The sequence below is a fragment of the Condylura cristata genome, unplaced genomic scaffold (assembly GCF_000260355.1).
Source record: "Condylura cristata isolate star-nosed mole 26May11 unplaced genomic scaffold, ConCri1.0 scaffold00004, whole genome shotgun sequence".
Taxonomy (NCBI): Eukaryota; Metazoa; Chordata; class Mammalia; order Eulipotyphla; family Talpidae; genus Condylura; species Condylura cristata.
The window spans coordinates 61,665,923-61,680,246 of NW_004567105.1; the positions used below are offsets into that span (position 1 = coordinate 61,665,923).

General features: G+C 38.7%; 1 protein-coding gene across 3 annotated transcripts in view; it reads right to left on the minus strand.

The window, feature by feature from the left end:
* ARIH2 (ariadne RBR E3 ubiquitin protein ligase 2) overlaps positions 1-14,324 on the minus strand; it is a 50,332-nt gene that overhangs the window by 20,189 nt on the left and 15,819 nt on the right. For 2 of the 3 annotated variants that reach the window (XM_004676191.2, XM_012720326.1), the window contains exon 4: positions 1,042-1,109. In XM_004676191.2, the coding sequence (XP_004676248.1) occupies positions 1,042-1,109 (68 nt within the window). Of the gene's footprint in view, positions 1-1,041; positions 1,110-11,240; positions 11,287-14,324 lie in introns of all 3 variants that reach the window. The other variant, XM_012720327.1, reaches the window with a different exon arrangement.

Sequence of the window (14,324 nt, forward strand, 5' to 3'; positions counted from 1 at the left end):
GAGTCTGCAAGGGCAGGAGTGGTGACCAGTGCTTGTCATCAGGGGCAATTCTCTCCAGTGGTTTAGCTGGTAGTGTATGGAGACACTTGTTATTTCAAGGGCTTAGAGGTGCTATTGCTAGTTCTGTTAGAAGTAGAATTGTGATTTACCAAACCTCCTACAATTTATAGGTTCACCACCAAAATACCCCCAGCCCAAAACATCAATAGTGACAGAGTTAGAAATCCTGATCTAGACAGAAGGACATGCCTCTGAGGATGGGGGCATAGAACCTTCCCAGAGGATGAAGAGAGGGGATAGAACCTCTTTCTTTCTGACAAGTTCCAAGACATCTGGGGATTCTAGGGACTGTACCATAAGAGTGCTGGTCCTGGAAGTGAGCAGTAAATTGGTCAACCTTTCCTGAAGAGAATGTGTATGTTATGCTTCATTCCTCACTTCATGTAGCCAAAAGAAATAACTGGAAATGATAGCAAGAGTGATCGAGAAAAGCACTAACTTAAAATTAACAATGACATAAATTTTCACTAAATTCATGTCCAGCATTAGGAGTTTGAGTAAAGTATGGAACACCCACATGAAGAACTACTTGCCAGCATTAAAAATGGGGTAAGGGTCCTCCATGGTGGCACAAGGGGTTAAGTCTTAGCACTGAAGCTGTTTGCAGCCACGGTAGCTAAGTTTGATCCCTGGCCAGAGAGGTGACCCACATGGCACAGGAGACCTCTCGCTGCTCCCCTCAGCAATGTATTTCAATGGATTTGCCTGTTTTGCTCCTGCCCCAACCTCTGGCCTGTACCTCTCAGTTCTTGTATGCATAAAAAATTCAATCTTTAAAAATATAGTACCTTTTAAAAAATGTGGGGTAAAATATGTTGAAAACATGAGGAAATGTTCACAACATATTGAAGGGGAAAAAGTATGTCATGACCCAATGTTTTACAAACACAATATGCATATTTTAAGGACAGATTCCATCACTGGTGGGTAAACAGAGAGGAGCTGTGGGAGATGACATCTCTCCGCCCCCAAACACCTTACCTGTCCAATATCTCTGTGACTTGCCAGTGGAAATTAACTAATATAAGTTTAGCAACTGAATGAGATACCTAGAAAGGAGAAAGAAAAAAATATATATAACTGCAATTTCTTTCAGAGCATGCCACATTTTGAGAAATGTATACCGTCATGTCTATACCAGGCCCAGGCTTGATTTCCAAATTCTTTTTCATGGTTCTCTGCTTAAATTCCTCTTAGAACATTATGGAGCTCTTGATTTTTCTATCTTGTTTTCCTCAACAACCCTTTCAAGAAATTAGTTTGATATGAAACCACCCCATTCACAGAAAACAACCACCCTGTGTCTAATCTAAGCAAAAGAGCTAAGGATTCCTGAATAGATACATGCCCTCTCAAGCTGCTGTAGGACAACACACATGGGAGGCACACCTCTAATTAGACCTGGAACTTTTAGAATATCTTCAATCTTGGACTTCCTATATATATCCTCCCCCACCTTTTTTTTTCACTGCTAAGAACAGTGAAAAAAATCGGTGGGTGGTCTTCTGGCCCTTACATTCTCTTAGGGGACATTTAAGGCAAATTAGTTATGGTTATCAAAGAGCTTTAGTAGGTGATGTAAGTTAGCAATTCTACTTTTTGTAAATTCTTCCTGCGGAAATATGGAAATTCTTCCTGAGGAAATATGTGCACTGCAGTGTTACTTATAAGATCAAAAAATTAGAAATAAATAGTTGTCCAACAGAAAGAAACTAGACAAATAATGCATGGCAGATCCATGAAATGGACTACTATGCAGCCAGTGAAAAGGATGTTGCAGAAGTAAATGTAATGAAAAAAGATGTTCACATTTCAAGTTATATTAAAGAAGATAATCATAAGATAGCATATAGGCTCTTCCCTGGTGATGCAGCAGGTCATAACACAGCATTCCAAGGCAGGCTGAAGCTGCTTGAGCATGGTTCAATCCCCGACCAGGGAGGTGACACACATGTCGCAGCAGACCTCTCCTGTCTCGTCCACTGCTCCCCTAGCAGTGTTTTCACTCCATCTGCCTGTTCTGCTCCCCATATTGTCTTTGGTGAATCTTCTCACCCCACACACCTATGGCCTATACCCCAGTTCTGTATGCATAAATAAGTAAATCTTTAAAAAAAAAAAAAAGATAGTATGTATATGTTATACTTGTGGCATTCTGTTAATGGAGGGAGAAAGCTACTTACAAAACAGAATCTCCTAAGTGTTTAGACTGGTGCGTCACTTAATATGTCTGGAGGGCTACATAAGGTTTCCCAGAGATAATACTTCACACAGCAAGAGGGTGCTGCTGTTATCAAGGAGAAACAAAGAGAGCACTTGTGGCTAGCTGACTGTATACCAGATTTGTTACTCTGTTAACTGAGTCTTTCAATAGGAGCTACTAAGGACATGCAAGGTAGAACATGCCTGGTACACAGATATAATTGCAGGGGAGAAAATACATAGTGGCCAATACATGAGCCCTATTCTCCTATTCTTAAACCTCAAGTCACTCCTAATTCAGAACCAGTGACAAGGCTGTGCAGTTTCTTCTTTTCTATAACCCAGGTATATCTGGAGAAAATAAGAACTTCACTAAGATCTTCAGTTTCCTTCCATGAGAGGGAAGAAGCATCTGGAAAAGGCATATTGCTATATTTTCTTACTGAGGCACAGAGACTTTAGGTCTTGAATTATACAGCTGACATTTCTTCTAAATGCAACAAAACTATCTGTCCACAGTAGAATACTATCACAAAGTGAAAACAAACAAACATTTAATTTATACTAAGAACTGCTTGAATGTAGCTTTTGGTTACAAATGAACTTTTTCTGTCATCTCTTATTCAATCAGGCCTACTCAGTCTTCTACCTAAATACTTTCTGTCCTGGCTTCTAAATGTTTCACCATGCAGTGTCAGCAAAGGCACTCCCCACCTGGAAAGCTTGGAGGAGTCCTAGCCATTTACAGCAGTCACTTTCCCATATCTTCCTAGATAGTTTTAAAGAATTTGAGTCAGGTATCCTTTCACCAATCCACATAATCCAGAATTGAACTGAACACATGTATAAAGCAAACTCAGTATATAGTACTAACATCAGCAACAAACTTTCAGAATTAGCACACCAGGTACAGCTAGTGGAAAAGAACACAGCTCTCTGTTGAAACTGAAAATTTTATTAAAGGTCTCAGCAACGACACTCTCCACCCAGAAAATGCAGAGGATTCCTAGCCATGTACAGCCAAGTCAATAAGTCCATTGATAACCACCTCAGAATATCCTAGAGGAGCAGATTCTGGAGACAACAGAAAATGTGAAAAATGGGTGCAGCTAGCACTTCATAAAAGCAACAGACAAGTGACCATGGGTCTATTCTTTTAGTGCCAACAGCTACCAATACATCAATATAAACAAGACAGTAAGCACACATCTTAGCTATACATTCCTCCCACCAGCCTTCTGCAGGAGGCACTACTGTGGTCCCCACATCACAAATGGGGATGTAAGAACTGCCCATATTATGTCGATTGTGTATTACAGGTACAGTGACTCTTTAACCCTTAATAATCCATTATAAACCTGAAAGAATTCTGAGATGATTAACTAATGCAAAAATGTACTTCATCCAGTAAAGGATACCAGGGAAGGTCTTTAGGGAAGTCTGGTTCCGAAGGTTCTCTGAGCAAAAGCAGCACACAAGTGGCATGCCTAAAATTCACACTAAGAGATATTATCAGCAGGCCGGTTATCTCCTCCTTGATTTTGGTCCTAGGAGAGCTATGGTAGGTAGTACACACAACCCCTTACCCCCAATTTCCTAGATAGAGGAAGTGACTCCAGGTGATTTGAAGGTGGCAACAGATTAGAGTAGCAGCCAATACTTAAGCTACCTTTAGCAGGAAGGCAAGGGCAAGACTTATGGACGTTAAAACATTTAAGATAAAATACTTAAGTGTAAACACTTACGCTCTCTTAAAAAAGAATGACCAAAGTAGTTATTACACTATTAGTGCTCAATGCTCAAGAAGCCCAGCAATCCATTCTGAAACAACAATTCACAACTGGGGAAAGTCAGCCATCCACTCTTCTGTATGTGTTCAATTATGGAGGAAACAATGCTTTTTAGAAGAGCCAATAAGAACTCTTGCCGAACTATTCTCATCAAGAAACTAACAACTGGTTAGTTGTCAGTGTTATGTATTATCAAAAAGGACTAATGAAACACTACTGGAAGAAAAGACTAGAAACAAGGAGTTAGGAAATTTCTTATCCAAAATTTAAGAGTATGAAGGTAATTTCAGATTAATCTGAACCTCTACTCATTAAGATTGAGACAGCCTACCATTCTTTCCATCTGAGAAGCCAAAGAAGGTTCCCCTCAATAGGGGATGGGTCACTATTTCCAGTGGACCTGGTAGTCTTAACTATAGAAACTGCAAACCTAAACTGGTAGTGTCTTGAGTCACTCTGGACAGTGATAAAGGCCATGACTTAATAGTTATAATACCCAAAACCATACAGGTATGTACATGACTGGTAAATTGATAAAATTTTATAAAACAAAACAAGAGAATAGTTAGAATGAATTAAAATATAGATTAAATAACAAGATGGTTTCCTAGCTCCACTCCCAGTCATTCCAAGAATCATGTTTGATAATTTATATATAGCAATTTAGAAAGTTTAATGGTGTAACTACCATAATCAGAAGTTAAAACCCATGGATTATTTCTGATTTTAATTTTTGCAAGGATCTGTTTTCACCATTACTGTTCTCTGATGCTGACAAGACAAACTTTAAGCCTATAGAGGAAGAGTGATCAGGATCTATCCTGAACCATTCCCTCTAGAGCCCTTCCCTAACTGTTGTCTGCCAAGAATGCCCTTCTTCATAGCAAATATTTGGAAATTAAAGAACACACATATAATGAACCAATGTGTCAAAGAAGTCACAAGATAAATTAGAAAATGCTTTGACCTAAATGATAATGAGCATACCACATAATAAAATCTGTGAAATGGCAACCAATATAATACCTATAGGGAAATTTATAATTGTAACTATTTATACTAGAAAAGAAAGCTCCAAAACTCAATGACATAAAGGCTCATTGTTAAGAAACCAGAAAGGGCCCTCCCTGGTGACACAGTGGATTAGCAGCAAGCCCTTCAGTGTCCTTCAGTGTCAGTTCAATCTCCACCCTGGGAAGTGATCCACATGACACAGTAGGCCTCTACTGTCTCGCCTGGTGCTCCCCTCAGTTGACCTACCTATTCTGCTCCCCACTCTATCTCTGGTGAATCCTCTCACCCCCTGCACCTCTGGCCTCTACCCAGTTCTTGTATGCATAGATAAATAAATCTTTAAAAAAATTACTATAAAAAAACAAATTACAAATTACTCCACCACTGCCCCCCAGGAGCTAACCCGTATGGTGCAGCAGACCCCTCTTGATTTGACCACTGCTCCCCTCAGCAGTGTATTTCAACAGATCCTTAGCAGTGTATTTCAACAGATCCTCTTGTTCTGCTCTCCCCTATCTCTGTGAATCTTCTCACACCCTTGCACCTCTAGTTTACTGCCCCCAGCTCTTGATGCATAAATAACAGAACTTTTTTTTAAATGAAATACTAACATAACCCTGATACACAAATCTAACAAAAATATAAAATAGGTAAACCACAGATCAACTTTCCTTATAAATACACCAAAATCAATCCAAATATTCTAGCAAATTTAAGCCATTAATGTAGAAAAAGGACATTATTTCAAAACCAAGATAAGGCTTACCCTAGGAATGCTAAAACTCACTAACATGCAAAACTCCTACTATAATATTACACTGACTTAATATCCAAACATCCATTAACAAAAGAACAGGGTGGCTTGGGGGAAGAGGGAGGTAAGGTAACAAATGATCAATTCAACGGATGAAAAAAACCCATCAGACAAAATCCAATATTCTTTCAACATAAAAATTCTCAGTAAATTCTCAGAAAACTGAAGTCTGACTCTAACATAGGACATCTATAAAAAATGTAATACTGCTGAAAAACAGTGAATCCAAGATTAGGAAAATGGGGAAAAATGACTTTTACCATTTCACTTAACGTTATTATCAGAGGCGCTAGCCAGGGCAATAAGGCAAGAAGAAAAAAAGGCAAAAAACAATAAAAAAGTGGGAAAAAGCAAATGTCTCTATTCCTAAATGACTCTTTATAAGAAGTTCTTAAACTAACCTACAATACTAAAATAAACTTAATGTAGTTATCAAAGACATGATTTAAAAACCTCTATAGTGTGAGATTAACATACAAAAAAAATTTCTAGATAGCAAATGAAAGCTAAATTTTAAAATATATTTCATTTAACACAATTATAAAATTATTATTTAATTATAGCACATACCAATTCAACTGGACACATTTGAAACTCCCAATGGTTATTTCATGCAGTTACAGCTACCATACTAGGTAAAATAGCTATCCACTGAACACTGCAATCAAAATTAAAAACAAAGCATATCTTCTTTTCATACAAATTAATAGTTATACTATCTGACTTCAAAACTGACTATTAAAACCACAATAATAAAGAGAGTGGGGATACTGACTTAAGGACAGCCATACAGACCAGTAAGATAGGGTTCAAAAGTAACCTCATACATTTTATGGTTCATTTTCAACAAAGGCACTACAACAATTCAAGTGTAGGACACTTTATTCAACAAATGGTTCTGGACTAACTGAACACCATCACATGAAACAAAGATATAAAACACAGAATGTAGATACTTCATACCATACAAAAATTAAATCAATAGTCCACAAATTTAAATATAAAATTAAAAACTTCTGGAAGAAAATCTCTTGTCCTTGCTTTAGGCAAAGATTTCTTATATAAGACACCAAAAACACAATTCTAAGAGATAAAACACTTATAAACTGAAGTCCCATCAAAATTAGGCATTCTTCAAAAGACATTAGTAAGAGAAGAGACAAACCACAGATGGTGGGAGAAAATAACTGCAAATCTTGTATCTGATAAAGGATTCAGAATATTTTAAGAACTCATACATCTTAATAAGACAAACACAGGTTCTTAGAAATGGGTAAAAGATCTGAACAGACAACTAACCAAAAATAAAAAGTATGAATAGCAAATGAATACAAGAAAATATCCATTACAACATTAAGCATTAAGGAAATACAAATTAAAACCATGATACCATTTCACACTCACTGGAATAATTACAATCCAAAACCTGACAATATCAAGTGCCATAGAAACGGGAATGTATGGAAAAAAAGTTACAAAACTTATCTAATGCTAGTGGGAATGAATGTAAAACAGCAGTCATTTCAGTGAATAGTTTGGCAGTTTCTGAAAACATTAAGCATACACTTACCATTGCTATGACCTAACAATTCACTCCTAGATGTCTACCCAAGAGAAATGAAAACACATGTCCATATGAACACCTGACCATAAGTGGTCATAGTGGCGTTATTTCTTTTAACAGTCAAAAATTGGAAACAGGGGACCTCCCTGGAGGTGTAGGGGTTAAGTCTCAGCACTATCATTGCTTGGGCCTGAGCTGGAGTACAGGCCAGGGAGCTGACCGACATATAGCCAGCGGACCTCCCCTCAGCAGTGTAATTCAGTAGATCCACCTGTTCTGCTCCCCATTGTCTCTGGTGAATCCTCTCAAACCTGGTTCCTCTGGCCTACAACTCAGTTCCTTTATACATTAGAAATCTTTAAAAAAAAGTTGGAAACAACCCAAATATCTATCAATTAATGAATGAATAAATAAACAAAATGTGGTATATCTATAAAATGGAAAGGCATTATTTTGGCAATAAACAGGAAAGCACTACTGACAAGAGACACAACATGGATGAACCTAAAAACATTATGCTGAGGGCCTCCCTGGTGGCATAAGGGGTTAAGTTGCAGCACTATGAAGCTCTCCACAGCCACTGCAGCATGAGTTCAATCCCCAGCCAGAGAGCTACCTACATACAGTGCAGCAGACCTCTCCTTTCTTGACTGCTGCTCTCCTCAGCAATGTTTTTCAGTAGGTCTGCTTCCCACTCTGTCTCGGGGAATTCTCTCACATGTCGCCCCACACCACAGGCCTGTACCTCAGTTCTTGTATGCATAAAAAAAATAAATCTTTAAAAAAATTATGCTGAGTGACAGAAGCCATACAAAGACTATATATTGTATGATTTCACTTATATAAAATTTCTAGAAAAGGTGAAACTGTAGAGACAGAAGATGATCAGTAGTTGCCTGGGGCTAGGAGTGGGAACTGGTTACAAAATTAACAAAGGAAACTTGGTGCCTGATGAAAATGTTCTGAAGCTTGTATCTTGGTGATGGCTACACAGTTGTATAAATTTACCAAAACTTATCTAATGGTACATTAAAATGAGTTGAATGGAATGTAAATAATGATTCAACAAAGCTGTATAAGATAAAAATTGATGAATAGTTACAATAAAACTAAAGAAGCAAAATGTTAGCAACTATGTATCTAGATGGTAGATGGATGCCCACAGTACAAATCTTTAACTTTTCTGTTTTAGGGCCTCCCTGGTCAAGCTACGGGTTAAAGTACAGCACTGTGAAGCTAGCTGCAGCACGAGTTCACCAGTTTGCCAGGGAGGTGACCCACATGGCACAGCAGACCTCTTCTGTCTTAACAGCTGCTCCCCTCAGCAGTGTACTTCATCCATCTGCCTGTTCTGCTCCCCACTCTGTCTCTGGTGAATCTTCTCACCACTCCTGCACCTCTGGCTTGTACCCATTTTGTATGCATAAATAAATACTTTAAAAATTTTTTTGTTTTAATTTTTCATAAACACTAGGGAAGGAAAGTATGTTGTTTAATTACATGGCAATAACCTGCATAAACAAGTGTCATAGTAAACAAAGGATTAACTCTCACTACCGTAGTTTACTATGTTCACTATGACCTTTATTTACTCCTCAAAATGAAAAACTGTCCTTCAGAGTTTTAAAAGGTTAACTGATTATGTAATAGAAATTTCAGGATAATTACATACAATTTTTACTCTGATAACTCCACTACACTTTCTCTGGCTCTCTAATAACCTCCCATACCAAGTACTCCTTGGCATTCCACTGGATGCTCTGCTCCCAGTCTATAGATCCCTAAGTGTTACTCTCCTCTATGAGCAATCACAGATGTCTAGGTCTAGGTCAGTGCAAATGTATACCCCAAAGATAAGAATTCCTCTCTTATTTTTCCTGGGAGTTGGAGGAGGGATTGTGATTGATCAAAGTGCTGAAAAGAGGCAAGAGATGTATAAATTTCATCAAAGATTGTAAAGCGCCCACAAATCTGTAGGTGGTCCAAAATCTACAGAGTCAAAGATGGGGTCAGATCAGAGGCCCTATTCCCCCCACGTCCTTCCTCAAATCTGTCCTACAACCTGACAGCGCTCTGAGTAGCTCTTTCTCTAGCTTGCAAGCGCTGAGGGGTCACCTCTGTTGTCACTTACCCTGAACATGCCCTTCCTTTACCAATCTAATTTAGCCTTGTTTGCCACTGCATATAAAACCTCAGATGGTTTCCAGATCTTTATTTCAGGAAGCACTGAGCTATCAGTGTGTCAAAAGACTCTGCTGCCAGTAATTACTATTTTCCAAAGGTCACAGGCAACACTTTTTGTTATTCTCCATAGTCTGTGTCTGGGACAGACATTTAAAAGTTAGTTCTGGCCCTCCCTGGTGGTACAGCGGGTTAAAGTGCAGCACTAAGAAGCTAAAGCCACTTCAGCATGAGTTTGATCCCTATCCCCAGAGGTAGGGATCCACATGGCGCGGCAGACCTCTTCTGACCTGCCCACTGCTCCTCTCAGCAGTGTACTTCATCAGTTGGTCTGTTCTGCTCCCCACTCTGTCTCTGGTGAAGCCTCTCACCGCCCCTGCACCTCTGGCCTGTACCCCAGTTCTGTATGAATAAATAAATCTTAAAAAAAAAAGTTAGTTCCCTGACACAGGTCCTCAAAGCATGTTCAGTTATCACTAAAGGGTTAGATATCAGCTGGGGAATTAAGCTCCTGTTTGGTTCTGTGTATACATGCATGCATTTATTTAAATAAAGAATGTGGTGAATATGCTTTACAATCCTAATATCTGCTTCACAAGCAGGGCTGGAGGTAGGCATAAGGAGAAATATGGACCAACGATGCTAAGATTTTCTCAGACATGTAGTAAAGTGTTTATGAATGCTTTAGCCACTGTTGCCAGCAAATAGTTCCTGACATGATTAATAGCAATTAAGTCTACAATTTCTGGCATTTCATTAGCTAGCCTAATGAACTGCTGGACAGGAAAGGAGATCACTGTGACAAGATAAAACTTTGAATTATGTGGCCTCTGGTCCATTCATTATAAGGAGACAACTACAGGACTTCAGGAGCTGAGACAAAAAAATTCAAGCTGCCATTTGGTTATTAGCTTTAACAATACTGTGACTTGCTCTGTTTCAACTATATTGTATGAATTCTCCACTAGCTTCCTAAGCAGAAAGAAGACTGTGGTAAAATGGTATCTGAAATCACAGGTCCCCAAGTCCACATAAAGTTTAAATGCTAGTCATAAATTTCTGGTTTCTACCAAGCCTTTCCCTCTTCTCCCATATTCAAGCTCAATCTCCATCAGAATTTTATATTAATTATTGGCATAAACATTCCAAGATGTGGTCCCCTGACCACAAAGAAATTAAAATACCAGAGGGAGTTAAGTCCTGTTACTAAAGGAAAAATTAAGTATATTCACTACCCTTTCTAATAGAGAGCCAACATCTATCTTTGGGGGAAATGCTGTCTTTAAGTTTCAGGAAATTTAAAAGATACTACTTGACTTCCCAGAGTACTTGGATAGTATATGCTTATTATTCAATATAATGTATAGAACTTGCTAATTTTACATATGGTTCAAGGCATATATGAATAGCCTCTGTTCCTGACAATGGTTTTCAAAGAAAACCCATCAGCATAGTCCACCGCTTCTTCTTCATGTACTTAGTTTCACAGAGCTGGTTCAAGATGTCCAGCCCTTGAGCACAAGTTAATAACCCAGCTTGCAAATAGATTTTTTTCCCCCAGAATAAAGAAATCCAGCAGCCCACCAAAACTGTCACCAGCCCTTCCCACACTTACCAGTGCCATAGGGAGGATGCAGCTGATGGCAGTGAGCATCAACGGCCTGAAAAAATACAGGTGGTAGTTTCAATTTTTATTTAGAATTCTTACTTGCCAACTGCCTGAAATCTCTTAAGGCTACAAGAATGGGTCTCCATGCCTCAGCCTGTGTTAAGTCACTTCGTGGTCCAATCATTTGCTAACAACTCTAGTGGTCATTCACTTAAAAGCAGAGAAGGAAGAAAGGAGTGGGCTAGATTATGGGCAGAGAGGGACATGGCATAGGAAAACTGGCCTAAGGAGAGATCAAGATGGATGGATTCAAGTCATGGCAGGAAAGTGAGAGGGTAATGAAAGGATAAGAGGAAGAAATAAGGCTCAAGTACAAGAGTAGGCAAACAGCTCAGAATGGGGCAAAAGCAACTGGCAGTGGTAGTGGGGTTCAGAGGACCTTTGACTTTTCTCACGGTTCACCCCCTAACGTCTAATGGAGTGGGCCGCCACTTTTCCTATGCATCACACCGACATATTCCCAGCCTCTAAAAGGTCAACTCTCTAGCACCTGATCATAACATTGCCTCCTTTCAGTTTTTCATTACAGGTCTCCACGGAGAGAGGGAGACTGGTAACTGAAGCACCTCACGTTACATGTGCTTTAAAAAATATGATTAAAAAAATAAAATCTTGAATATTTTTCTCTAGTCTAACCTTAATTCAGCCATGTTACAGTCTCTGATAATTAAAATCGATGTCAAAAAAACCTCCAAAGACCTCACTAAATGAAAAATTACTTATGTAAAATACAATGAAGCAAAAACATGGAAGTCATAATTGCTTGTCATGAGGATATTTTTTTTATTAAGTGTCTACAAAGGTAGAGATTATAATGAAATCCATGTATCAATCACCCAGCTCTAACATCAATAGGTCCAACTGTATCTATACTGTCCCCTACCCTACTGAGAAGCACACCCCAGTCAGCATATATTTTAGGCTGCATTTCAGTTAAAGTCATCTGGGAAGTACTTAGTACAAAAGGCTGGTTACAGCCCCTTCTTGTATTCTAATAGTTTTATAAAGAGAGATGACTATCATTTTATATAGAGAGAAGACTATCATTTCAATGAACTAGTCTAAGTAACTACAACCAAAAGAAATGCAGAGGGAAACATTGCAAGACTAAAAGCCAAGTCTACTGTTGTGTTCTTATGGTCATAAATCTGTCTTGTTCAAGACTGATTTCAAACAATGCTCTGTCTCTCCCAACTATTGCTACTGTGAAGAGGCATGGGAAGAGTGGTATCAAATATCATCTAGGCAGTACCTCCCAGGTCCCAACCTCTTCTTCAGAGAACTCAGAGGTCAGTATATCTTACTGACACAGCTATAGACTCCAACAGCATGTTTCAAATGCTGAGCTACTGCCTGCTAGTCTTAGCTACACTCAAAACATATACCCCTCTTTTTGTAATCTTTCTGTTTATGTAAAACTCCATCAATGGAAGCTCCCTGAGGGCAGATTAAAAAAAAAGTTTTTCCTTCTCTGCCATACTCAAACACTTGGAACAGTGCCTATACCAGTACCAGGTTCTGCATAATATTACCCTCTGCCTGTCTCCTGTGGTGTCTTCTCAAATCACTGCACATCCATAATCTCCCTCCTCCAAAGCCCAAGAAGGCGTCAAAGTATTCCAAGCCTTCAGGGGATGCACATGCAGTTTCTCTGAGGAAGGTTTAAAAAAGTGAAAAGGATCCAAGGGGTAAAAGGTCTTCTGCAGAGTACAGAAAGGTCAGAGATGCTGATAGGTGGTGTGAGGAGACAAAAACCAAACAAATGGGGTTGGGGGAGAGGGAGGCAAATGGAAAGGGTTCAGGTTGGTATCTGGAGAAATTACTTCAGTTTTTCACAGATCTAGAAAAAGTAGTACTTTTACTGGATATAAAAACCCACTAAATTAAAAAAAATATGTAAGTAGAAGTGAAAAAGTTTTACCTCCTTTCTCACCACTCTAAAAAAGGAGGCAACACAATCCAAAGGAAAAGAGAACTCTGTTACAGTAGAAATCAAACTAATCTCCCCCCATCTTTCCTAATATCTACCTGAACGTTAAAAGAGCATGAGACACTCAGGAAACACTTATCAGAATCAACATTTTTTTTTTACCTAGTCCATTTATCAATCAACAAAATAATCAAATGGTTTGTATAAAGTACTCTGATGGAAAGGAACACCACCATCACTCCACTCTATTCGAACCCCACCAACCTCTATGCTCCCCACCTGCCTAGGCTGCCTATCCAGGGGAAAATCTCTCTAAGTCATTTGTCTAGATTCTTCTGGTTGTTACCAACAGTACTGAATATGATCATAATTTTCTACCAGACTTAGCTTACTTAAACCATCTCCTACATCCCTTGTTTCCATGTCCCAACTTTTATTTAAGTCACTATTTTCAGTTTCTCTATCAGTTATAACTTTATAACTGTTTATAGGACCAAAATTGCATTTTCTTCCCTATGGTTTCAATGTCACTACTGTTGGACATTAACACTTTAGGCACATACACATTACTCAGTTGCCACCAATAATTTATATCTGTGCCATGTGTTTGCTTTTTATTTGGCTTGTGATTTTTTTGTTTTTCTGAATTTAGATTCACCTGCTCTTTATAAACAGTTCTATGGTTTACTATATCACATCAAATTTCCAGCTTCTTCATTGTGCCTCTAACTCAAAGAAATTTTTCTTTAGTTCCCACCAAAATTCTATTCAACTTTTGGTTGACAGCTTTCCAAGCCTATTGAACATTACACATAAAACTCTTCATTGGACCACTAAGGTATAGTTCATCCATTTCTTAAATTCCTTATTTCCTCTTCTTTTTATTTTCATCTTCAAGTAACTACTTCAGAAAAGGTATTGTGCCCTGGTGGCACAATGGGTTAAAGCATAGCATTGTAAATCTATTGCAGCCACTGCAGCACAAACTCAATCCCTGGCTAGGGAGGTGACTGGCAGACCTCTCCTGACCCACCTGCTGCTCCCCTCAGTAGTATGTTTCAGTCCCTCTGCCTGTTCTGCTCCCCACTCTATCTGGTGAA